At 41.6% G+C, this 25,003-nt stretch overlaps 3 protein-coding genes across 3 annotated transcripts; 2 read left to right on the forward strand and 1 right to left on the reverse strand.

Annotated features, from left to right (window-relative positions):
• Positions 1–2,467: 2,467 nt before the first annotated feature.
• has3 (hyaluronan synthase 3) lies at positions 2,468–6,296 on the forward strand. The gene is made up of 4 exons (XM_069686994.1): positions 2,468–2,564; positions 2,786–3,336; positions 4,606–4,707; positions 5,367–6,296. Exons 1-4 carry the CDS (start codon positions 2,471–2,473, stop codon positions 6,294–6,296), a joined length of 1,677 nt encoding a protein of 558 aa, XP_069543095.1. The 5' UTR covers positions 2,468–2,470.
• Positions 6,297–11,088: 4,792 nt separating this feature from the next.
• On the reverse strand, positions 11,089–13,436 carry chtf8 (CTF8, chromosome transmission fidelity factor 8 homolog (S. cerevisiae)). Its single transcript, XM_069687060.1, has 3 exons — positions 13,370–13,436; positions 12,761–12,884; positions 11,089–11,865 (listed from the first exon to the last, which is right to left on the reverse strand). Exons 1-3 carry the CDS (start codon positions 13,387–13,389, stop codon positions 11,599–11,601), a joined length of 411 nt encoding a protein of 136 aa, XP_069543161.1. The 5' UTR covers positions 13,390–13,436; the 3' UTR covers positions 11,089–11,598.
• A 385-nt stretch (positions 13,437–13,821) lies between these two features.
• Positions 13,822–22,509, forward strand: utp4 (UTP4 small subunit processome component). The gene is made up of 17 exons (XM_069686863.1): positions 13,822–13,897; positions 14,077–14,240; positions 14,576–14,764; positions 14,909–14,993; positions 15,923–16,012; positions 16,184–16,395; positions 16,487–16,658; positions 18,953–19,044; positions 19,147–19,243; positions 19,363–19,427; positions 19,532–19,648; positions 19,893–20,049; positions 20,216–20,322; positions 20,440–20,535; positions 21,734–21,919; positions 22,042–22,152; positions 22,303–22,509. Exons 2-17 carry the CDS (start codon positions 14,082–14,084, stop codon positions 22,417–22,419), a joined length of 2,052 nt encoding a protein of 683 aa, XP_069542964.1. The 5' UTR covers positions 13,822–13,897; positions 14,077–14,081; the 3' UTR covers positions 22,420–22,509.
• The last annotated feature ends 2,494 nt before the right edge of the window (positions 22,510–25,003 follow it).

The raw sequence follows: 25,003 nt of genomic DNA on the forward strand, positions 1-25,003 counted from the left end.
TGCCTCCAACGTGAAAATATAATTATTCAACTTTTTTCAACTCTATTTCAGTTCTTATTTACAACTGAGATAAAAATATGAGGAAAAATATAAGTCGAACCCTGTTAATAATATCCTGTTAATGTGATGTTTCATTATCATTTGGGGGATGCTATTATCTATAATGAGTGCAACAACAGAATTAACTACAATAATACCAATATCAGAGGAATAATCAGTCCGTACTGGGATAATAAATACAAAAGGAGAGAAGAAGAAATTAGGAAAACTGATACCAACGTTTTGTATGAGTACCCAGACCTCTATTAACCTCTACTTCTGTCACTACCAGACAGCTTTCCTGGACATGGTCCATGTAGACCGCAAATCTGTTGGAACTGGAGTGTGATTCAGAGCCAGCGTGTAAATCTGTACGTCCACTCAGAGAGGAGTGGAGTAAACGTAATGATAGAAATATCAGTGCATCTCTCCTGGCCAGGTGGGGTGGAGGTCTGGGGGTAATTTCATGAATGAAAGGACAGAATTGTTCCTCCGTTTCGACCGGTTCTGAGCGCTGGCCAAACCCCGGCTGGCCTTTAATTAGAGCTATTAACTCAAAGAGGGGAGAAGAGAGCGCCAGAGGGGCTGATGGGAGGGGGGAGGGAGAGAGAGAGAACAGACGGGCAGGTGGTGTTCAGCTGTAGGTTCTTTCAATTCAAGTTACTGAATGTAAAAACCTGAGCGAGGTGTTACTCTGTGCAGAATGTGCTGGTCACAGTATGGCAGCAGTATCGATAACAGATGTATTGATAGTAATAATGTTTCTGCTTTCTTCCTTGTATTGTTTGCATGGTAGTTGACCTATAAGTAGAAGTAGTGGTAGTTGTTTATGTTTATTAGTATTGATGTGACATCATGGGTAATAATAGTACAAATAGCGACACCAACAGTAGTATTTTAAATAGAAGTACTAATTGCTGCAGGAGCAATAGCAGCATCAGAAGTAGACATAAAAACAGTAGCATTAAAATAGTAGTGGTAGTAGTAGTTGTAATACCATATGCAATAGTAATGACATCAACAATAGTATTACAAGTGCTGCTACGAGTAATGGAAGTAGTAGCAACAGCAGCAACAATGGAAGGTTTAATAGAAGAAGTTTTAACAACGCACAATAACAGAAGTAGCAGTAGTTGTAGGTTTAGTAGTGTAACTGCAACAGCATGAATAACAGTAATACTAATGAAAATAATAATGCTATTAGTAGTAGTCTTAGTTGTGGTACTAATTCCAATTGCAATAGTAACAGTAATTTTACAAATAGTATTTGTAATGACATCAACAATATAACTAATACTATAGTATTGGAGTAGTAGCAACAGCAGCAATAATGGAAGGGTTAATAGAAGCAACAAAGTCCAGTAGTAGAAGTTGCAGGTTTAGTAGTATAACTGCAACAGCATGAATAAAAAGTAATGCCAATGGCAGCAACAACGCTGTTAGCAGTAGCTGTAGTCTTAGATGTAATTATAATAATATCTAAGACAGTTGTTTGTGACGCCCAGTGCCCCACTAGTGGCAGCAAAGTCCCAGCTTTTTGATATAGAAGTCACAGGTGCCCAACATGCCCACTAGTAATACTAGTGAGGGTGTTGTTGTCCTAGTCAGGTAGTAGTAGTGGCTGCAGCAGGAGTAACAGTAGTAATAGCAACATCTATCAGTTATGGTTCCAGCAGCAACAAAATAACTGCTACTACTAATTCTACTCGCACCAGTAGTACTGTTGTTGTTCAATAATACAGAAATAGTAGTGTAGCATCAACAACAGAAATGGAGGGTAATTGTAGTATTAAAGGTTTATTGATAAAAAAAATTACTAATAGCAACAGCAATAATATAAGTAAATGTACTAGTAGTAATTGCAGCAGTAGTTAGTGTAGTAGTTAGTGTAATAGTAGCTGTAAATCAGCACTACACTGTGCAGTAATTGTTTCCCGTGGTCCATGATGTCAGTGACTGATGCTGGCGAGCTTCAGCTGATGGTGGCTGATGAAAGGTTTTACACAACAAACAGGAAGTGGCACTTAGGTCAGCTACGTTACAGGCTCTCTGTGTCAGAGCCTCCAGTCAGACTCCAGAGTCCAGAGGCCCTCGTCGCTGACTCACCTGACGTGCACAACAGACCTGTGTTGATTTCAGCCGCTTTCATGTTCTGCATAACAAGTTCCTCACGTGTCTGCATATGTGCGTCCATACAAGCAAATTGGTGTGGTGCACTTAGCGACTTTGATATGAATGTCTTGTAGTTATCCACTTGCAATCTAATTGATCTATTCCCATGCCACCCTTGTGTCTTCTCCTCTCCCTCCCTCTATTCCCACTTCATCTCACTCTACAAACCCCTCCACCTGCCTTCTCCATCTTTCTGACTCTCACCTTGACATGTGTTTGGGTCCCTACCACCTCACCTCACATCCTCGTCCTCCTCCAGATGCCCTCTCGCTGCAGGAATGCGCTGAACATCGTGGTCACCACCCTTTTTGCTGCGGTGGTCCTCTTCACCATCCTGCTGGCCTACGTCACAGGTAAACTTGTGAATTTCAATGTTATACAAACATAAACATGTACACGTATAATTGAAGATCAAACAGTCTGTTTAAGAGAAATGGATAAAGCCACTGGGGAGTGGAGCTGCCCCTGCTGGCCCGTCAAAAGAATGCCGGTTAAGGCACTTCACTCAAAACAAGTGATGCATTTATTATTTGTTCTTGTCTTACTGTCTTTTACTGTTTTTCGTTTTATTCAGGCTACCAGTTCATCCACACTGAGCAGCACCACCTTTCCTTCGGCCTCTATGGTGCCTTCCTCTCCCTCCACCTCTTCCTCCAGAGCCTTTTCGCCTTCCTGGAGCATCGGCGGATGAGAAGCCCCTCCCGGCCTCAGCACCTCCGTCGCTCTGTGGCCCTCTGCATCGCTGCCTACCAGGAGGACCCGGACTACCTGAGGAAGTGCTTGCGAAGCATCCGAAGAATCTCCTTCCCTGGCCTGAAGGTGGTGCTGGTGGTGGACGGAAACCGTCCCGAGGACCGCTACATGATGGACATTTTCCAGGAGGTGATGGGCGGGGCTGACCAGGCCGGCAGCATGGTGTGGAAGGGAAACTACCACAGTGATGGGAGCGGAGGAGGATGTGTGGAAGGTGGAGGGAGGAGCACAGTGCACATGGAGGAGGCGGTACGAGTGGCTCGACTGGTCAGAGGCTGCCGCTACTCCTGTGTCATGCAGGAATGGGGGGGCAAGAGAGAGGTGATGTACACTGCCTTCAAAGCGCTGGGGGACAGCGTGGATTATGTACAGGTAAGGGACACGGACACAGACCTCAGCTGGTTTTACAATTAAAGACTTAAGAACAGGATTAGAACCATGTGAAAAAATGTTCAGGAAAAGGAGGAGTTCAAAGCATATTACCAATTTCATTCAACCATATTACCAATTTTACAAGTCAAGACAAGCTAAGGTTACTACTATTCACCCCGTGAAACCCTGTTGTTTAGTGTCCCGTATGGCTCTGGAGGAGCTTTGTCAAATGTCAGAGTAATGTCACCAGGGTTATCTCGACTTGGGTTTCATTTGTCACTGTGGTGCCCGCATGAAATTTTAACAGTATGTGCCACCATGATTTAATAGTGGTAAGAGGCCATGGTCGTATTTCAGGTAGATCAGGTAGAGCTTCACCAGTCGGGTAAAGACAGTCTGTTTTTTCAAAAGTAAATTGTGTGAAAATGAAATCAGAAATTTACTGAGTATAGTCAGCACCTAAACATACCTGTATATTTCTTTCATTGCTTCAGTCTTCTTTCAAAAAGGCGACGCAATCACACAAGGTGAAAGGATAATGGAAGAACCACTTTAAAACTCCATCCAACCGCAACACCGGTAATCTGTCTATTTTTGAGCTGCAGGTTTAAGTGCACTTGTCCTGATTGTTGTGCTCAGCCACTGAAATGACTTCACAAAGTTTCTGTATATTAAGTTAACAGAAGGTTTGGCAGCATGGTCCCACACTTAAGCATTTCCATTAAACACCAATTTAGGAGTGGCTGAGTGTGGGTAAAATAATCAATTTACACTAAGTCCTCAGTGGAGGCCCATTTATATTCATCTGCACATTCCAAACAGATTATCATTGAAGTGCGCTGTACAGGTGATTTCATATCTGCGCTGCTGCTGTGCCACTGCATACTGATCAACATCCATCTGAATAAATACGATTTAAAACAACAACGTGAACAGTGGCATGCTGTGAATACTAACATCCCTCAATCCAACCAACTTGTCCCGACAACATTCAAACAGTGCAATCCAAACCAATGGACCCATGTTGGGCAACCACCTCTCTCTTCATAGCCAGCTGTTTCCTGACCTCTGTATCCTTGCTGTGGTTCAAAGGTCATGTCCACAGCTGACCAAGGGCTGTACAGCTTCAATGAACCAGCTGGGATGTCTTTCAGCAGCCTTTCATTTCTCTCATGAGTTTAAGTCCGAATACTACTCGGGCTTCTTCGACACCTGTGACCTCAATGTGAGCAATGATTGCATATGTGTGTTTGCTGTGTCATTCTTCAGGTGTGTGATTCCGACACCGTCCTAGACCCAGCATGTACCATAGAAATGCTGAAGATTCTTGAGGACGATCCACTGGTGGGAGGGGTCGGTGGAGACGTGCAGGTAAGTACAATAGTTTCCAGTCATAAAAAGTATCATGACAGCCCAAGACTAAAGCCATATCCACATTTCCATCCAACGTTTTAGTTTTAAAAAGCTTACTTTTGCTACGTTTACACCAAGCATCCACACTTTGGAGTTTTCTAACTAAAACTAAAGGCTTTAAACCGTAGATAGATTTAAACAGAGACTTTTGGAAATGTTGATCCAAAGATCCAGTACCAGCTTTGTGTGTGCCAAACAAACAAAACCATTGAAAGTGAATATTTTATTGTAAATGTACGGACAGAGAAAAGTTATGAAATGGCTTTTAGATTGCTGTCAAATCATGAAGATGTAGTAGTCTGTGTGTAGCCTAAGGAGTGTGGTTGGAAAGTCAAATTTCGGGGCGCTGGTTTAGCTCAGTTGGTAAAGCAGGCACCCCATATCCAGAGGCCAGTCCTTGATGCACTGATAGCGTGATCATTTGGTGCATGCCATCCCCCACTCTCCCATTTCCTGTCTCTCTTCAACTATCCGATGTAAAAAGGCAAAAGCCAAACAAAGAATCTTTAAAAACAGAAAGTCAAAATTCAACTTAGATTGAAAGATCATTACAACGAGACAATACAATTTCACTGACTGCCTGACTTGTCTAATATCTCTACTTTTCTGTCCTCCAGATCCTGAACAAGTACGACTCTTGGATCTCCTTTCTCAGCAGCGTGCGCTACTGGATGGCCTTCAACATTGAACGGGCCTGCCAGTCCTACTTTGGATGCGTCCAGTGCATCAGTGGTCCTTTGGGGATGTACAGGAACTCCTTGCTCCAGCGCTTCCTGGAGCCCTGGTATCACCAGACCTTTCTAGGCTCCAAGTGCAGCTTCGGTGATGACCGCCACCTTACCAATCGGGTGCTCAGCTTCGGCTACAAGACAAAATTTACGGCGCGATCGCAGTGCCAGACTGAGACGCCGACCCAGTACCTGCGCTGGCTCAACCAGCAGACTCGATGGAGCAAGTCTTACTTCCGTGAGTGGCTCTACAACGCCCTGTGGTTCCACAAGCACAGCCTTTGGATGACCTATGAGTCCGTGGTCACCGGCTTCTTCCCCTTCTTTTTGGTTGCTACGGTTATCCATCTCTTCTACCGTGGAAGGCTGTGGAACATTCTGCTCTTCTTATTGACGGTGCAGTTGGTTGGGATGGTAAAGGCCACCTACGCCTGTTTCCTGCGTGGCAGCCTGGTCATGATTTTTATGTCCCTCTACTCTCTGCTCTACATGTCCAGCTTGCTCCCTGCCAAAATATTTGCCCTGCTCACCATCAACAAGGCTGGATGGGGCACTTCAGGCCGCAAGAAGATTGTAATCAACTTAATTGGCGCTGTGCCTGTCACAGTGTGGGCTATGGTGCTGCTGGGAGGTGTGGTGTATACGATCTACTGTGAAACACAGGAAACATTCAGTGAGACGGAGAAAGCCTTGTTGATAGCAGGGACGATACTCTACGCTTGCTACTGGCTCATTTTGTTGGTGCTCTACCTGGCAATCGTAGCCAAACGGTGTAACAAGAGGGAAGAGCAGTATCACCTACCATATGCAGAGGCATAAATCTGCAACCAGAGAGGCTGGTAGAACATCTGGGCCATGTTTCTCTGCAGTGTGGTTCTTGCAAGGTCTCTTTTGACCCGGTGAACTGCTCCAGTGATCAGCTCACATCTTCATCACTGGTGCTACAAAGGTGTGAATCTGAAGGGGGAGCAGCAGGAATCGAGAAATCAAGTCGGAGGACACTGAGATGACTGGATCCATTCAGCTCTCCCATTTATATCCTGCTCAACGGTGCTTCATATTGAAAAACCAAACCAAACGGAACTGATCCAGTTTATAAAGAGTTCATACACTTGTAATTGTGACATGCTGAGAAGAACATTAGGTAGTTTATGGGCACAGGTTAGTGGGATAACTGTGATGAAATGAGCAGTGCAGTGCTTTGATGAATAAATGTATAAAGCAGGAAAAGACTAAGAGAGCAGAGGTCTCACTTGTCGGTCAGTTCTTTGTCCTTAGGTTTGATAGAGATAAAATGGGATACAATGTGACAGAACTGAGCTTCTATAATCAGCAACATTAAATAGTCAATTAGTTAAAACACCTCTGTTTCAGAAGAGAAAAGGAAACCTCAGATGATTTTAGACTTTGGAGTTTATCTTAAACGTGTTCAGAGAGAACGCAAAGCAAATTTTTGCAATTGCCTGCAGTCATCTGAAAGACCTGACTTTGCATCAGTAGACGCAAATCTGTGCAGGCCCATCTGTGCAGGCTGAAGATGTGTCAGCGTGAGATTAAAAATGTTCGCAGGTTCAGGTGCTAAACGAATCTACTTTATGACCATATGGCGACAACGTGATGGAAAGAGAGACCAAAGGAAAACACCAGAAACAACTGAAGTACTTGTTGAGTTCTGAGATTAGTTATTAGACACTTGTGCACGTATTTGAAGCTACTACAAAAATGGACGGCAAAGGCAATCCAGCAAAATTCATCCTTCAATCATAGATTATATTTTTACCAATATACCAATCAGATCCTCACATGCAATATATTCATTGAATGAATTGTTGGTTGCTGTAAACACTTATCCTCTCTGAACTGGTATCTACAATTGTAAGAAACGGGGTACAACATCCTCAGTCGTCTGCCTGTGTAACAAAGGGGTTCTAAAGTTTAGTTAATGAGCTTTGTTGGCGACGATTATTAAAATTCATCATTTTTAATGATCATACGTGCTTAACGGTAAAAGCAATTAAATGACTTAACTCAAATGAATTCCTTTGCACCCATACGTTGCATCTGTTGTATTAATCGCATGTAGAAATAGAAAGAAGGTGATTTTATGAGCTGTACTAAGATTTGGAGGGATTTACTGACCGTGAGCCAGCTAGCTTAGCCTCGGTTATTGCACACAGCTTTACTTTATCCCTTATCTTTTACAATGTCATGATGTTAGAAGGGCATGGCTACACTCTTATTTTTTCCAATAGTTTACCGCCTCGTTCTGCCCCATTGTTCCATGATTGGCTTGTACGTCTCTGCTGTGATTGGCTGGTACTCTTTGCCTCAAAGTTTGCCAGGAATTGTTTAACCCAGGAGTACAGTTTTGTTTTGTTTGGAGTATAAAACGATTACAGTTTCTTAGTCAGCGTTGACATTTGGTTTCACATAGGATGTGAAATGCAGCGGCCACCCAGATTACAGCACAATGTTTGAACTTTTGACTTTCCCTGGCAATCACGGCAACGTAGGGCGGGACCAAGCTCTACGCATTGCTACTCAGCCAGTATGGATGCATTTATAATGTTCCCATTAGAGTTCTGCCTAGTTCTGCACAACTGTGATTGGCCAGTAATATTGTGTGTGATTGGATAGGAAAGTAAAAAGGTCAAAGACAGGACTTTTCCATAGGAGACTGCTGCTCATGTCTTGTGAACAAAAAGTCAAAGTTTGCTTAATATATTACAGTCACTACATTGTGAAATAAAGCAGAGGCACTTTAAAAAGTTATAGACAGGAGGAACAGCAACCTACAACTCTTTCAACGAATCAATGGATATCAAGACAGACCTATTAGAGAGTGCATATTATGACTGCTGCAGAAAGTGTCCTATATCCTTGAATTGCAGACAATATAAGAAGTTCTCTAGCCACACAACTTGCAATAGGATGTTATGAAGTGAATGTCTACAGAACAAACACTGAGACAGCTTGGAGATCAGTCCTCCGTACTCTCATCAGCTATGAACAGCACAATCATCTGCTCCAACTGTGTTTTGTGGAGCAGCTATGGTTTATCAGAGCAGACAATCTGAACCTTTCTGAACATGTGACATGCAGTTGTATTTTTGGTGCTGTTGAACAGTTCCAGTTGAGTAACTTATTGTAGTACATCGTGGTCCAATGCTCAGTTTACAGTCACCATTTGGGTCATAGTTTCAGTCAGTGATTTTTATATGGTCACTTTTATATATTGCAAAGGTGCCAATTTATGTTTGTGTAATAGTAGACTTTGACTACTGGACACCATTCTCTGAACTTTGGACATTTGTGTCATTTACACCAAATGTATGCTTTGTTTTTCTTCTACCATCAACAACGGTGTAAAGACTGAAAACCAAAGAAGTGAGAAGTGACAGCTTTGTTTTTTTTTCTCTTTTTGAAATTTCATATGATTTCAGATCAGACGGATTCGGACGTAAAAGCTCCTTTTCCATATATCAAGAGTCAACAGCATCAGCATATCTGTGCCTACACTGATCTTTCTGTGGGGGGGGGGGGGGGGGGGGGTGTAGCCCTTTTCTCTTTGTGCCGTTTAAGTTATGTTCATATTGTTTTATTTGGGCGGGCTGTACAAGTTTAAACTTGAAAGTTCAAAAGGGACACATACATTAAAATTAAATTGTCTTTACAGGCTTGGCTGGTCATGTTTCTTTCTGCTGCTTCCATCCTTGGGCATCACTGGATGCTGGAATTTTCCTAAGTCATTAAAAATGCTTCCTGTTTTGGACACAATCCTCCCATTCATACCAAGATGCCTTGAATAACTGTCGTGACATTTCCCCCATACTATCGTTTCAGTATTCTGATTTTATAAATTGTTCATTGTACTGTATGTTCACTGAAAAAAATACATTAATAATTAATTAGTCTAGGCTATTAATATTTTTAATACTTAAAATACTATACTACTCGTAAAACACACAAACCACATGCTAAAGAGAGCAGCCTAGGCTTTAAAAAAGAGGCGTAGATTTGTTTGATTAAACTAAGACGACACCAGAGAAAAAAGCGTTTAAGTAGACATATGATGCCGTCGTCTTTAATTCCCAAGGATTAAGCGGAGGATAAATTCACCATGTATGTAATAAATCTGACAACAGCACATAAAAAAATGGCATGCCTTATTTTTACATGATTCAGTTTGTGAATGACCAGTATGTTTAAACTGCTCAAATATACTATTTATTTGTGTGTATATAGAAAAAAGAAAATAGGGAATAGATTAGGGAATTAGAGAGACAAAAAAATGGATGAAATTGTATACAAATAATTATAAATACAATTATAAATGATTAAAATACAAATGTAAGAATATACAAAAATACTTATTTTTAGTACATTATAATATGCAAAAAATAATGAATATATTTTCAAAAAAGTTAAAAGTATTATCTTATTTATCTTTATATTTTCACCTTTATTTATTAGTGCATTTTTTTCTCTTTATATTTCCATAATTTGTTTGATTTATTTGTTTTTATTTCAACATTTTTTAAATGTAACTTCATTTTTCTCTTTTGTGTATTTATCCCTCTATGACCAAATCATTTCAACATTTATTTCCTCGTTCTTCATAGATTTATCATCATTTATAATGACTCCAGACTCTAGAGTCTGTAGTTTTGGATGGCTTTAGACTTTTAGACGGACTCACCAACAGTACCACTATATCAACGCCCACACCCGTAAATAAAGTCTAATCTGAGGACTCTAGAGCCTAGAGAAAAAGCTACGTTATTTCACTGTATCTTAATGAAAACCAGTATTAAATGTGAATACAGATGAGGTCTGACTTCATCAACATGTCTCAAGGTCGGATTATAAACCATGTTGTCAGCATGCCTGAGTGTGCATGAGGGAGGCGTCTGCCGAGCACTGGGCACAGAAGCTTTACAGCCGCTGAATGAATCGCTCCCTTCAGTGAGCTCGCGGGAAACAGAGTGGCTTTTTACTTCTATACACCTCGACATGGGACCCGCCCTCTTCAAACAAACACGTGCTGCACTTACACGCTGTAAATATTCTTGCAACATGTTGAAATGTTATTTGCTGCTGTGGAGCAGGTTATGTTTGAGATAAGAGATCAGCGCATATAAAAGGACCACCTACTGAGCAATCAGGTCTCTTGATTCAGGAGCTTTGAGAGCCGACTGTGAGAGGGAGGAGAGAGAGAGAGCGGTAAAACACTTCCGCTTTAATGTATGATTTTACTTATTATCATAGTTTGGTTTGAGTTTGTAAATATGTCGATGATAGCCAGTATTGATCCACTGAAGCTTCCTTAACTTCTACTCCTGTTAATCTATTCAGTACAACAATCTGTTGTCAGGATGTAGGAGCCCTACCAATTTGGGGGCTTTCGAAGGAGGACACTGATTCAAGAGGGGAAAATATTCACCTATTACCAATATGGCAACCAGCATAGTGACATTTTGAGATGGAATGACAAGGGTCCTCTTCTATGTGGTTGGGTGCTGATAGAATTGTCAAAGATACTCTGAAAGCTGCTGTTTTCAACAAATAACTTTATTTAAGGAATATGTAACAATATTAAACATTGCCCACCAATTATACCAATAATCATCGGGTGCTCTGTTAGACAAAGTACGTCCAAAGCTTCGTTTTCTTCATTTAATTTTCTGTAAAAAAAACATAAGCAATGATACCGATATATGCCCATATTGGCCAAAGATATCTGCCAACTAATGCTTACTGTTGGTGCTTGGTTCTTTCAGTGACTGGTTGTATTGGTTGTATTTCATTTGCAGAGATTTTGCTGTTTTAAAGCACGGGCTCGTCTGGACTCCTCTTTGAAATATTCCTTGTTTTTGTCCCCTCACAGAGAAGACACAGAGGTCCACCTGGGATGTGATTCTTTGCAACAGCCTTTAGAACCGCATTTAGACCATCATACATTTCAGGAGACAACACAACATTCACTTATATGTGAGAAGACCCTCATGAGTCCCTCACTGAAATCAGTTCAAGTCACAGGCTGAGATATTGACCCGTAGGTGGTGGTGTATTATTAATAAATTGTATAACAAAAGTGCAATGAAACAGTCAGACAGTCATGTTACACCTTCTTGGGCACGTTAGTGATGATGGGTTTGGGGCGAGTCTTAAAGATCAGCTTCCGTTTGATGAGGGCGGTCACAGAGTAAGAGGTGGAGGCGGGTCCTTGCTGGTTTGTTTCCATGGGTGTCTGTGTCGCATCATTATCATGGCCGCCCAGCCTATCCTGCGTATGCCCGGGATGCTTGGTGAGGACAGCAAAAGGTTTCTCCAGTTTGACCTGCTTCCCATACAGAATATGATGTCCGACAATCAGCACTGGCACCCCCTGGTGGTGGGAGGAGGAAAAACAGCCGAGTTAAAAGAGTCTGGAAGATGACAGCGAGAGGAACGCATGGGGCAAAAAGACATTTTTTTTTACATGTTTAACTAAGGTACAAAAATAGCTCAACAGTGATTTCTTTCCTGTTATGTGATGTACTGGGATCTTTTAAAGAACTGAATTAGCTTTCTTTTTAAAGGTCATATATTAAATATAAACTAAAGCTGTATTTTCACCGAAAATACCTGCCACTTAAAGTCCCAGGAACTACTTTCCAAGAGTTTGTCAAGTAACCTCTTAAAAAAACTAAATTTGGCACCTCGCACATCAACGATAAATTAAGTCATTGTAAATCATTTATAAAGCCCTGGACTTTCATAGCTCATATACTTGGTTCAGTTTTGATCATAAATCAAGATTTATGAAAACCATAGTAACGTACTCACCTGCCCAGTAGCACACTTCGCGAGAGGAGTGCTGCTGCTGACTGACATCAATTCAAGCAGTATGCACGAAAATGTCCTGATTATACAGTTACATTGTGCCTTAAATTGTAAAGACTTGTGAAGTTAAGACACATTTTTATAATGCTGATGTATAAAAAGTAAGCTGCCATATTTTTGGAGTTTAAATTTTGGAGTTTGTCATTGGTCAATATTTGGCTGCGTATTATTAAAAATGAAGGCTGAAATAAAATACTGCCACACCTGGAAATCAGAAATGTTCGCAGTTAAAGGGCCTGTTGGGGAGTAAATTAATGTCCTCAGAACTAATTTAATGTTTAAGAAATTAAACCCTGGTCCCTGCAGTGGGCCCACACAATATTAGTCCACCTCCAAAAGTTCCTGTGGTGGACAGGCAGCTTCGAAAGTACTGGCGAGCTTCTCAACCTGTTGTTTACCTCTTTGGTGTAGAGCAGGTCTCCCATCACATTTCCTGCCAGACCAGAGTTGTGTCTTGAAACCACCTCTCCCTGCAGCTCCACCAGCAGCCATTCTGGAGGACTGCTGCCATCCACACTGCCTCTGCAGGAGCACAAACACACAAACATCAGCATAGCCCATCAGACTTTGTCCATAGTTTAACAACGTCAAACTGTTGGATAGGGTGCCACACCAAACTCAATACAAAATTTGATTCCAAAATGTACTAATAATTGGTATAAGTCAAGATTATGTAAACGAATAAATCATACTTATTAATAGAATGAATCAATTCGGCACGTATCCATGTTCATTCAAGGCACTTAATAAATTCTATTTCAGCTTTTTCATCAGATTCCTGTTATTCATCCCACCAGCTTCTTCTGTTTAAACTCTGCATTCTGTCCTTGTGTTCAGTAGGCACTGGCTGTATGAAAATCTTATCCACGGCATTGTTCTCTTGAAACTTTGCTTATTATGGACGTCCGCAACACATTATAAACTAAAAGTAGCCAACCTATGAATCATAACAATACAAGTTTAGTAGATAATGAAAATATAAACTAAAGTTGTTTCACCATTCTTACCTTACGACTATTTGAACCATTGTCCTGTCCGGCAGCAAGGGCGTCTTAAGACATTAACATTTGATAAAACGAAGTTATAAAAGTTCACATTGAAGCTGTCTCAACCCAAATAACAACCACGGTTCACCCTGCAGTAGGATTTCCCGCCAGCTGTGCGTGTTGCTCCTCCTCTTCTTCTTCTTGATTAATGGCAGTTGCAACTAGCGCTCAAGGTACATTACCGCCACCTACGATGCTGGAGTGTGGGTCAAAGTTACCTATATAGAGTAGAATTGGGGGGGGGATATGAAATATATTCCTTAATCTATTTTATTTTTTAAATAAAACATGGTTTAAATATAGCTTAATCATTTTGATATTTCTTTAAGATTTGCACTGTGTGCGCTGTAAATTTGATGACGTGTTTCCGGTTTTAGTGTGTTTGGGTGATACATTTCCGGTTGAAAGGTCCTCAACGTGGCTCCTGATGTTTTCCAGCGTGGGGAGTTTAAAGCAAAGAAAGTGAAGTCATTTTGGGGAAAACAACAGGTAAGTGATATTTTAAAATGGTTGTGAATACTGTTGATTTTAAAGTTATTATTATACTCGGTCTGCGTTTTGGCTGTTAAGCCTGTACGGTTTTCAATTAGCTAACGGACAGCATTATGTCAGGTTGTATTTTGATGTCCCCGAACCAGCTTTGATAACAATGCCCGTTTGTGTTTTAGGTAAAATGGGTGAGTTTAAGGTGCACCGTGTTCGGTTCTTCGACTACATGCCCAGTGCTATCAGAGCCATGGCGTTTAACAGACGGACTGAGCGGTTGGCTTTAGCTCGGGCTGATGGAGCTCTGGAGATCTTCTGCTTCGCTGACAACTACTTCCAAGAAAAGGTAAGAGCTCCGAGGAAGTCTAGATAGCCTCCCAACAAGATCCACTTGTGTCCTGTTTGTCATGTGTCTTCATTCAGTGTTTTTTGGGTGAATAGATGTGCTAATTAGATTTATAAGGACATGGCATCTTTAACGACGTAGTGTGTATTAATTGATGTGTTAGAGAGTTCTACTTGGTGCTACTTAATCAATTCCAAGTTACTTTCGCCTTTCCAAGAACTTTTACAGATAATCAAAGAAAACCTAAACTGCTCAGTTTGTCAGTGATGTTTTGAATAACCTGGAGGTAAGATGTGTAGGGATAACCTTCAGACATTTTTTGATTTGATGCACAGGTCATCCCTGGACAGGAAGGCAGGGCTGTTGAAGCTCTGTGTTGGGTGGGCCAGCGTCTGTTCAGTGCTGGTTTGAATGGAGAGATCACAGAGTACGACCTGGAGAACCTGAGGCCCCGGTACACAGTGGAGGCCTATGGAGGACCAATCTGGACCATCAGCAGCAACAGCCAGGGAACTCTGCTAGCGGTCAGTCAAAACCTTGTAGACATTATATTACACATCACAATACACATGCTTAAATTCCTCTACCAGGGCTTATATTTCATCGTTGGCATTGAAGTCTCATCTTGTATTCAGCTTTGTTTGTTAACTGAATGTTTTCTGTTTCAGGCTGGTTGTGAGGATGGTACTGTGAAGATGTTTGAAGTACTGGAGGGGAGAATTCAGTTTCAAAGAAACCTCGACAGGCAGAAAGGTAAGAGAACCAGCTGATTCCAAGGGATTTTGCTTACCTGTATATGTACTCTCACTAGATGCACATTATTTTTAGTTTAGTTTAATGGAGACATTGCAAAACATTCCTAATGTAGACTCACTTTACTAAATTTAAAGACCCCCTCCAGTGAAAATCAAGTGATTACCTTGTAAACATCTCCATGTGGTGTGTGGTGGTGTGGTGTTTCTCATGTGCTACAAGACATATCAGGGACAACATGAGCAGTCATCTCCATGGCTGGGCCTGTCTGCTTTTAAACTGCAGTGTACCAAGGACAGGCTGAACAACACGTTTTCAGATTGGCAGGTTTGAGACGTTACAAACCTAAGGAGCCAATCCCGTTAATGGACGGGGTGATGCTGTGCATATCATTATGTGCAACCTACGGCAACCACTTCGTCATCGTAATTTTCACGACTGACTACTAACGTTAACGTTACTACTACTAATTGCAAGCTAGCTAAGTTTCAAAAGGTGCCACTAAACGATGGCAGAGACGTGTTTTGTTTTCGTGGTTTGAAATTTGCACAGTGGGTGGGACTATGCAGTATCAGGAATTTTAAATGAGGGAAAAGGAGGAGATGCCTTGGGAAGATTTTTACAAGGTAATTAAACATGTTTTGCAGAAAAAAACATATCGGACACAATTTATTATTTCAAGCAGAGCTGTTAATATGTTTTAAAACATGACTGGAGCTGGTCTTTAAAGAAAATGCAGCTAAATGCAATATAAAAGGTGCATGTAGAGGGAGTTACGGTATGTCATGAGCAACCTCATGAAACAAATACTGCATTATATACATCTGTTTGACTGCTGTAGTGACTGCAACATCTACGACCTGTTTTTGGATCCTGCCTGTGACTGAGTGACTTTCAGTGTTTAATTCTTTTTATTTATGATCCTCTAGGTCGTATCATATCTCTCTCCTGGCATCCCTCTGGCACTCTGATCGCTGCTGGCATGATGGACATGATCCGAATCTTTGATGCTGAGACAGGTAATGAAACACAACTCAATCCTGAAATGATTAGCACATCATTTAAATATCCCCATGGTCGATAAGCCGAGGATTTTGGTGTTTGTTAAAACTAAAACGTCACCTACTCCTTAAACCCCCCGATGATATGACCATGACCCTTAAGTCTCTGTTTGTTTATGCTGTCTTCAGGCCACGCCACACACAGACTGCTGGTGGAGAGAGGCGTCGGAACGTCCAAGAGCAAAGACGTGGTGGTTTGGAGCATCGCCTTCCTGTCCGACCACACCATCATCAGTGGTGACTCTGCAGGAAAGGTCCAGATCTGGGACGGAGTCACAGGAACTCTGATGAAAACTCACCTGGTCACCAAGTGGGACGTTCTGGCTCTGTCAGTTTCACAGGTAAGTGTGGAGACATAATGGGTTAAAGGCAGTTTAATTATCATATCCCTACAGAGTCACAGTGATGTTAAATCTTCTTTATATGTTGCAGGATGAGAGCAGTCTGGTAGCCGGGACGTCAGAGGGAACCGTCATCCAGTTTCAGTTCCTGTCCTCCACTGTGGACCAGCAGGAGAAGGAGTGGATCCGAACCAGGACCTTTAAAAACCACTCGCATGATGTGAGGGCGCTCGCCCACACAGACACTGCTGTGGTGTCAGGAGGTCAGTGTGAAATCTGCTGTTAATATGTTTTATATGCATCTATTGGGTTTTGTACAGTTTCAGAATCAGTATCAGATAAGTAGCTTAACGGATACGAGGAGTTTGTGCTTGTGTGGTTCCTAACAATGCACAGAAATGGTGGGGGATAAAAGCAAACAGCAGTAGTGCTACCATTGAGAAAGGTAAAGTGAGTTTTAACTGGCTAGGAAACACACTAAATTAATACTGACGCCTCTTTATGAGAGGCTACATCAGGAAATATTTTGATTGATTTTATTAAGTTAAATATTAAATAGTGTATTATGTAGTTATTTGAAACTATCACTGGGTCGGTGTGCGATTACGTGCATTAATAAATAGACAAATAGTACTTTTTGATTACTTTACAGGAAATAACACTGTCACAGCAGCTTCAATCACAGTTAAAGGGGCCATATCGTTTAAATGGATATTCTCATATTTTGCATGGGTTTCACATTTTTGGGTGTTCATTGTTCACAGTGAAAAAGTGAAGAATGACATGTTTAAAAAGGTCGCCTCTTAAATGGGCCGTTCAGAACAGCTGCAGGTTTCTACGTAGAACCTTGCTTTAGCTGAAATCGACCAATCGTCATTCACCTCTTGCACTAGCTTGTAGTGCAAGTCGTAGTGTAAGTCATCAAGATTTCAACTTACCATTCCAATACCTCCTGCCAATACTGGCTCGTACACATAAGGCCGAATAACCGATCCTAGAGCAGCCATGTTTTCTACAACTTTGGAGTTTTGACAGTGCGGTGCAGCTGCACAGTGAGGAGAGTGGCTACACAGTCACGCCAAATACTGTCAGCCAATCGTGGCTAAGGTCTGAACTTTCAATGTTGTTTATTTCAGGAGGAAGAAGAGGCTCCGAAAATAATTACATTTAAAATATGTATACAATTTTTGAAATGAAACAAACTTTACCAACATGATTCAAAAACACATTAGAATAATAGAAAATTGAAAATTAATTGCAGAGCTAAAATATGTCCTCTTTAAGACATCACATCTAGCACTGAACATAAAAACATCTAGGCACATAAAATCTACACGTAGAAATACTAAAATTAGTTTCTATACCAGAAGAAACGAGACACTAAAAGGTAGCTAACTAATAACAATATCCAGTGTGCAAAATAAATGGCTTGTAAAAAGCTCAGTATAAATAAATATAACGGTGCATAAATATACACATGTATGTATAACATAAGCATATGCAACTGTTTCCTATACAGGAGTGTACATTGTTGGTATATTATGGAATGAGCCTGTGACTGAACGTGCTCTGCTGAATCACCTCCAGGCAGTGGAGTGGGTGTGTGGGATTTCTAAAGGGTAAAGGTTCATGTAAACTAATGTGAAGGGTTGAAGTTAAAAGTGAACAAGCTACGTGGGGTGCTGGTTTAGCTCAGTTGGTAGAGCAGGCGCCCTATGTACAGAGGCTACAGTCCTCAACGCACTGATCGCAGGCTCGACTCCCGGTCTGCCGATCATTCGGTGCATGTCTTCCCCCACTCTCTCCTCCCCACATTTCCTGTCTCACCGCAGCTGTCCTATCAAATAAAGGCAAAAGCCAAAAAAATAATCTAAAAAAAAGCGCTTGAGCTAGATGTGGAGCAAAAAACACTGAGTCTTCAAATCATCACACTTTAAACTGAAAAAAACAACAAATATAAAATTAAAGAGATATTGCATTCCTCCATCCCTGCAAACCATTTTTCACGGCCGGTTCCAATTTTAGGCAGACGGTATTGAATGTCATTAAATTCCATTATATTTGATACAAATTTAATTTTTTGGATGAAAACACTGGACTTTGCTGTGTAATATAGGTTAAAATATAAAAACAGTCTTTGCTGTCTGGTTTATTGTAAAATTGTGACTGCTTTAACTGTAAGTGATGTGCACCAGTGTTTACGGGTAATAGATGAGGAATACTACTGCGGTTAACAAGGGAACACTGCATGAAAGACAGCTGCTCCTGTGTTGCCTCATCACTGTCATCACATAAGCGTGATGCTGATGTGACATCCATCCCTTTATTCATGAGACCACAAGAGGGTTTCAGCTTAAAGCAGCTGAAGCCTGGATCATCCCTTGCATGAATGCTGTCTGATGTCATGCAACAAGCATGTCTGGTATTACTCCAGACATCCTCTATGTTTTGTCAAAACCACATGAGCTTGTACTCCACCATAACTCCATCTAAATCTGAAGGTGAACTTGTTATATGACTAAGAGTGATGGAGGTTTGATGTTTGTAATCCTGTCAGGTATGGACACCCAACTGGTAGTGCGACCCCTGCTGGACAAGGTGGAGAAGAACACTCAGGAGTCAGCGATGCGCAAAATAGCTTTCCCACACGTGAGTACACATTTAGAAGGAAGAAAACCCTCACCACTTGTTAAAGTGAGATCATGTCTGTTCCCATGGTAACATGCTCACCTCTGCTCTTTCTTCATATAGAGAAATCTGGTGTGTTGTGCAAAGAAAGCAGGACTGCTGCTCTTCCAGTTTCCCGACCACTTAGAGGTGTGGAGAGTCGGGGAGAGCGATGGACACGGTGAGGTCAACAGACACACACACACACACTATATGGCAGATTTAACAGTTAAAGTGATTGAGATTAAAGAAGACCTACTATACAGTGTAATAATTCTTGATGACACTGTATGTTCACAGGAAAGCCTGGTGACAGTCTACCTGTGAAGAGGAAACCAGAGAAACTGATCCAGCTGAAGATAAAGGTGAGTGTTGTGTGTCATTGAATAAGGGTCAAATAGTTCCCAGTGAATATAAAATAGTATTTTTCCTTGAAATGCCCATTCCTAATGTGTACGGATTTTTGCAGGGGGAGGATCATATCTGCTGCAGTGCTTTGTCTCCATGTGGAGGCTGGCTGGCTTACTCGACCATCTCCAGTGTCCGTCTGTACCGGTTACAATACAACAACGTCAGCATCACCAAGGTGAGCTCCTCCCTTCTGCTCCTTTTTGTACTTGTCATCATTCACACAGCCCGAAATATCAACAGTAAAACATCAGCAGCTGACTCATTCAAAGGCCTTTTTAGAGCATCAACCAAAATGTAATATTTTCATCTAGAGTCGTTGGTTTGGGGTTGAAAGTCCAGTGTTACTCTCTGAATGATAGACTGTATGTACGTGATGATGAGCACAAGGAAGCTCATCCCTCTCTGTCTCCTCCCTCCAGGTGTCCAGAATACCTAAAGAGCTCCGCTCGGCTCACCAGCTCTGCTTCTCCTCCGACTCCTCAAAACTCTTTGCTTCCTCTTCTCACTCTTCAGTCGTTGTCGTTGCCCTCAACCAGCTGGAGTGCAAATATCTTCTCACCCTCAAACCCAAGTCAGGTGAGTCCAGGGTCCTTACCTGCTTGTGGGGTATATTTTTGCATAATCTTTTCCCACACTTTAGCAAGTTTGATTAGTCCAACCTGACAAAGACATTTTGTGCCCTTGCATCCTGCAGCTGTCTATTGTTCCATGTATAAACAGTCTTAACATGTGTGTTGTTCAGGCTCCAGACAGCCGGTCCATCTGCTGTTTGCCAGTGAAGATGGGAAATGGCTGGTGACAGCAAGCGCAGACTGTGAGGTCCACGTCTACAACCTTCACAAGCTAAAGGTGAGATGGGACTGAGATGTTTCTCCTGCATATAACTTTATTACTATGTTATTTCATGATTGTTCATTATAGGTAAAGCTACAGCCATAAACTCCTCATGTCTCACTATGTTTACAGCTGCATTGTACAGTCCCCGTGTACAGCTCCTGTCCCACCGCATTAGCCATCAACCCAGCTACAAGCAACCTGGTGGTGGTGCACGCAGACCAGCAGGTAAACACTTCATCAGACTCACAAGAAACTTCTAATCATGTGCACCACATCCAATAAAAAACGAGCACAACATTTATGGGGAATTCTGGTATTTCTTTTTATTTTATTGCTTTACAAATTACTTGATGGTTTAGAGATGGATAGATGTTTCCTACACATAGGATATATCCATATAAGATCACCATCATCCATCAGTAAACTTATGGTGCATCCATCCTGTAAATGCATCGATAAGGTGCGATGTCTCCTGTTAGTTACGGGCCTTCTTATGCTGCTGTTTTAAAAGATTTTAAGAACACGTTAGTTTTGATCGTTTTGATACGCTCTCCTTACCGAGTAGCCTCCTCCCTCCTCACACAACTTATCTGCTACTGTGAGAATGGAATCCCAGGTCAACGTGAGTTGAGAATTTGGGGCGGGGCAGAAAGTGGCAGGGCAAGCCAGTGTGTATTTAGAGAGCAGAGGTGTAGGTGTATGTGTGTGTATAATATAGGGATGCAGCGATACCAGTATCGGGTATCGGGCGGCGTCGGAGCTTAAGTACTTGTAAAACTAAGTCGAAACAACCGCACCCGATACCACTTTACGGCTTGACGTTAACCTCCCGTTAGTTAAGGTAGGCGGAGAAGGAGCAATGTCACTTTTCAGAAAAGGCTCAGTCCTCACAGACAGCACTAACATACACACTCACAGCCAAACTGAAGGGAACAGAGTGTAGCTGCGTTCAGGTGCGCTCAGAAATGAAAACTTTTTGTGTGCGTGTTAAATAAAAATGGTGTTGGATAATAACATACAATAGCGTTACACAATAACAAAAACTGATTTTGACTGCAGGATGTAAATACTGCTTTTTTTGTAAATGTGAGAGTCTGGGGAGAACATTTAACTACCTTTTCTGGTTTGAAACAAAATGGACTTTGGGATCATTACTGAAACATTAACATAGAATAAAGGACATACTCTGATCTGATTCATTTATCAATAAAGATTACATTGAAGCCATTAGAGCCCAGCAGTCAACTGAGGCCATCAACTGGAGTAATTCCACATGGTTCAAACTTACTACACTTGTAAATATAGTGCCCAAGTTCAAAAATACAAGAATACCCTTTTAAGTTTGTCAAAGCTTACATTGAGCAGATTGAGGTGCTCTAGAACTTATTACAAGTGTGTGTGTTTTCTGTTGTGTGTGGTGCAGATCTTTGAGTACTCCCTGGTGCAGAAGGAGTACACAGAGTGGAGTCGGAAGCTGCTGAAACAAGGACTGCACTCCCTGTGGTTGGAGAGGGACACGTTCGTCACTAACGTCACCTTCAATCCTACAAACCCAGCTCACATCATCCTGCACGACACGTTCATGTTCTGCATCATCGACCAGAGTCTGGTATGTCAGCGCTCGTTTATCAGCTCCATGTTTTTTTCCCCCCTCTCATTAAAAGCGGGATGCTGCTGGTTGATTTAAATGTTACTATAGTTTGATCTTTGTGTCCTTGTTTCCGTGTGCAGCCGCTCCCTGAAGCAAAGACTCTGCTCTACAATCAGATGACACTGAGGAGTCTTCCTGAGCCAGAGAGGATACGACACAGCCATGCCTTTAAGATATGCAAGAATTTCCAGGTACCTTTATCACACTAACTACAGCGGAGCTCCTCTTTAACTGCTGAGTCTAACATTCAGACTAAACTGAGCCATATATAATAATAAAGCACAGAGGGTTATATCAGTGATGTAGTACTAACGTTTTAACTTTTCAATTTGGTCCCACAGCACCTCCTGTGTGTGAGTTTACTGGAGGACCGCTCACTGGTTGTGGTGGAGCGCCCCCTGCTGGACATCATGGCTCAGCTGCCTGCACCTGTCCGTCAGAAGAAGTTTGCGACGTAAATGAACTTTGATAGAAAATCATTGTGATAATTCACTTTAAATCCCACATCTGAACTTATTTTAAACAAGTGTTAATGTGTTGCCACTTTGTAAAAGAAGCTTTGATTAAAAAAAAAAAGTAATAAATAGATATTTACTGTCATTTCCTCTTTGACTGAGAAGTGTCTTTGTGAGTCCAGTTAAAATTTTTAAAAGGTAACCTGAATTATTTAAAGAAGAGTTAAACTGTTAAATCATCATCCCTAATGACCCACAGATGAAGATGGGTCTGAATTTGTCCGAAGCTGCTCTTTGGCCAACAGATCACCCTTTAAATTGATGATTTTAGATGAACAGGTTCTCTGACGTTCAGACTTAAAATACCAATGTATGAAAAAGATCCATAACACAATCAAGTACCTGTAGAAAAAGAAGTGTTACAGCTGTATGTGCTCCCTGCCCTGTTCGTCCATATTCTTCCTCTGTTGGCTCTTCCCAGGTGAGTGCTTAACGAGGTGCACCTGGTCTGCGATGCTCAAAGACTAGTCATGACATCTGCAGTCGGAGGCTTTTGTGCCTCTCGCATAGATTTTGTGTTGTTTGTTAATTTGGTCCATAGTTGATCTAGGTTAAATGATGTTATGGTTCTCATACTCTGCCCCTGACTAAATAGAGTCGTGATCTGTCCCCATACTTCCGTGAACAATCATAAAATAATATAAAAATGGCCAGAGCTGGCACTGGGATGGGCTGTAACAAACCAGCCCAAGTACACCTACTTAGTGTATCACACATACAGCCATATAAGGAATCAAGTCCCGTTAAGTGACACCTTGGCCCAATCCCGATCTCCACACTCATGGACTCGCGGACTTTGAGGCGGCTTGCCGGTAAGTGCGTGAGCGCTCTGATGCGGACTTTGGACCGCCAAATTACGGACTTTCCGTGAGTCCGCAATCCGCCAACTTTCCCGTGGGACTTACCCAGAGTTCATAGTGAACTTAGTGTATACAAACATGATTGTCCAGCCCCCCTCTAAATGTAATCAAATGTTCATAAATTGAAGTAGTATTCACTAAAGTTTGAACCAAATAAAAAAAATAACTGTAGACAATGCGAGTGTGGACAGTGACGGGAACCGCGAATACCTATTGTTACCTTTATTTCATCATTAGCAGGCACTGTCATGATAACTTAATGCAACAGCTTCTGTGATACAGCTGCTGCTCAGACAGCAGGGGGCACTGCTGAGTTACTTTATTACAACTCCACACCAATGAATGGTTGGCTGGAAGAGATGTCAGGTAGGCAGCATGTTGTGGTGTTGGGAGAAGAGTCAAGGACGCATAGAGACAGACAGCCTTTCGCAAACATACCCACAACTATGGGCAGTTTAGAGTCACCAATTGACCCCAACAAATATGTCTTTGGAATGTGAGAGGAAGCCAGAGAGAACCCACGCATGCATGGGGAGAACATCCAAACTCCCCACTGAAAGGCCAACTTTGCCCATTCCGGGGTTTGAACCAGTGGCCTTCTAACTGTGAGGCAACAGCCCTAACCACTGCACCCAGGTTAGGATATCATTAAATGTAAAGTTTATAAATTAAGTGGATGCAGAAAATGAACAAATACTCTGTTCTCCAGAACAACAGTCAACAAAAGAGTCTTTCTCCAAGTTTTCTCACCGCTTGTTTTTATTCCTCAGCAAATCTGCAGTTCAAATTAATTCCAATATATTCCTTTACTATTTTTTTGATTGCATTGGAAGGCTGTCCAAATTAAGCTACAAATGAGCATCCAGTTTAGACAGCAGAAGGTGGCATTTTATGGCACCCATATAGGTTACGTTCATATTATTTGGGCCCTGTATGGAGCACAACCTGAGCCCTGCATCACTACATCCAGGCTAACCCCTGTGGGAAATTACATGGTAACCCAGGACAAAATTTGGGGTTATCACAAAAGGGTCCTACTGTGCAATTCATGAGTGGGTCGGACTTGAAGGTGTTTACCTGTTTCCTGTTATGTGACCTCCAGGATTAATGGATTACTTTTGGAAGTTCCACCATCTGAGTTATTGCCATTGTCATGTTATATGACTGGCATGTTTTCACTGCTTTGGCAATGAAGTTTTCACCCACAGTTAGAGCCGTTACACAACTGTACCAAAATGTGTCATCTGTTTGGTGTTTTATAACTTTGTGTTCTAGTAAGATATTTTCTATAATATATAAAGTACAGGCAGGCTGGTCTTGCTTCAGCAGAGTTAATTTCTCTGTTATGTTCTCATGTCTTCTCGTTTGTATATCAGTCTCTATTTTGTATTTACTTTGACTTACACACTAGTAAATGTGGAGTTGTGAACTGTGAGCTTTTTCTTATGGATGCCTGACTTGGCGTGATTTAATTGATGGTAATTTATGATGTCACTTAGACAAGGACCACCATCGAAATACATCTTGAACTTCATGTCGTCTCCATGTCATGAATTGTGTCACTTGATGTCCCTCTTATTTAGCAGCAGCAACAGCTTTATATTTTAAACCAGCACACGAGCTTTGGTATTTCTGAATGTTGGAGGAACAGCAGAGACACCGATATG

Source organism: Semicossyphus pulcher, unplaced genomic scaffold (genome assembly GCF_022749685.1).
Source record: "Semicossyphus pulcher isolate SPU_LCO1_2020_fin unplaced genomic scaffold, fSemPul1.0.p SCAF_8, whole genome shotgun sequence".
In the NCBI taxonomy this organism is placed as follows: domain Eukaryota; kingdom Metazoa; phylum Chordata; class Actinopteri; order Labriformes; family Labridae; genus Semicossyphus; species Semicossyphus pulcher.

Bases quoted from the DNA above. Each gene is read 5' to 3' on its own strand.
- has3 (XM_069686994.1), top strand. From the start codon at position 2,471: ATGCCCTCTCGCTGCAGGAATGCGCTGAACATCGTGGTCACCACCCTT. The intron at 2,565-2,785 runs GTAAACTTGTGA...CGTTTTATTCAG, and splicing joins CCTGCTGGCCTACGTCACAG to GCTACCAGTTCATCCACACT. The intron at 3,337-4,605 runs GTAAGGGACACG...GTCATTCTTCAG, and splicing joins ACAGCGTGGATTATGTACAG to GTGTGTGATTCCGACACCGT.
- chtf8 (XM_069687060.1), bottom strand. From the start codon at position 13,389: ATGGTTCAAATAGTCGTAAG. The intron at 12,885-13,369 runs GTAAGAATGGTG...GTGCTCCTGCAG, and splicing joins ATGGTTCAAATAGTCGTAAG to AGGCAGTGTGGATGGCAGCA. The intron at 11,866-12,760 runs GTAAACAACAGG...TCCCACCACCAG, and splicing joins ACCTGCTCTACACCAAAGAG to GGGGTGCCAGTGCTGATTGT.
- utp4 (XM_069686863.1), top strand. From the start codon at position 14,082: ATGGGTGAGTTTAAGGTGCACCGTGTTCGGTTCTTCGACTACATGCCC. The intron at 14,994-15,922 runs GTAAGAGAACCA...ATGATCCTCTAG, and splicing joins AAACCTCGACAGGCAGAAAG to GTCGTATCATATCTCTCTCC. The intron at 16,013-16,183 runs GTAATGAAACAC...TGCTGTCTTCAG, and splicing joins AATCTTTGATGCTGAGACAG to GCCACGCCACACACAGACTG.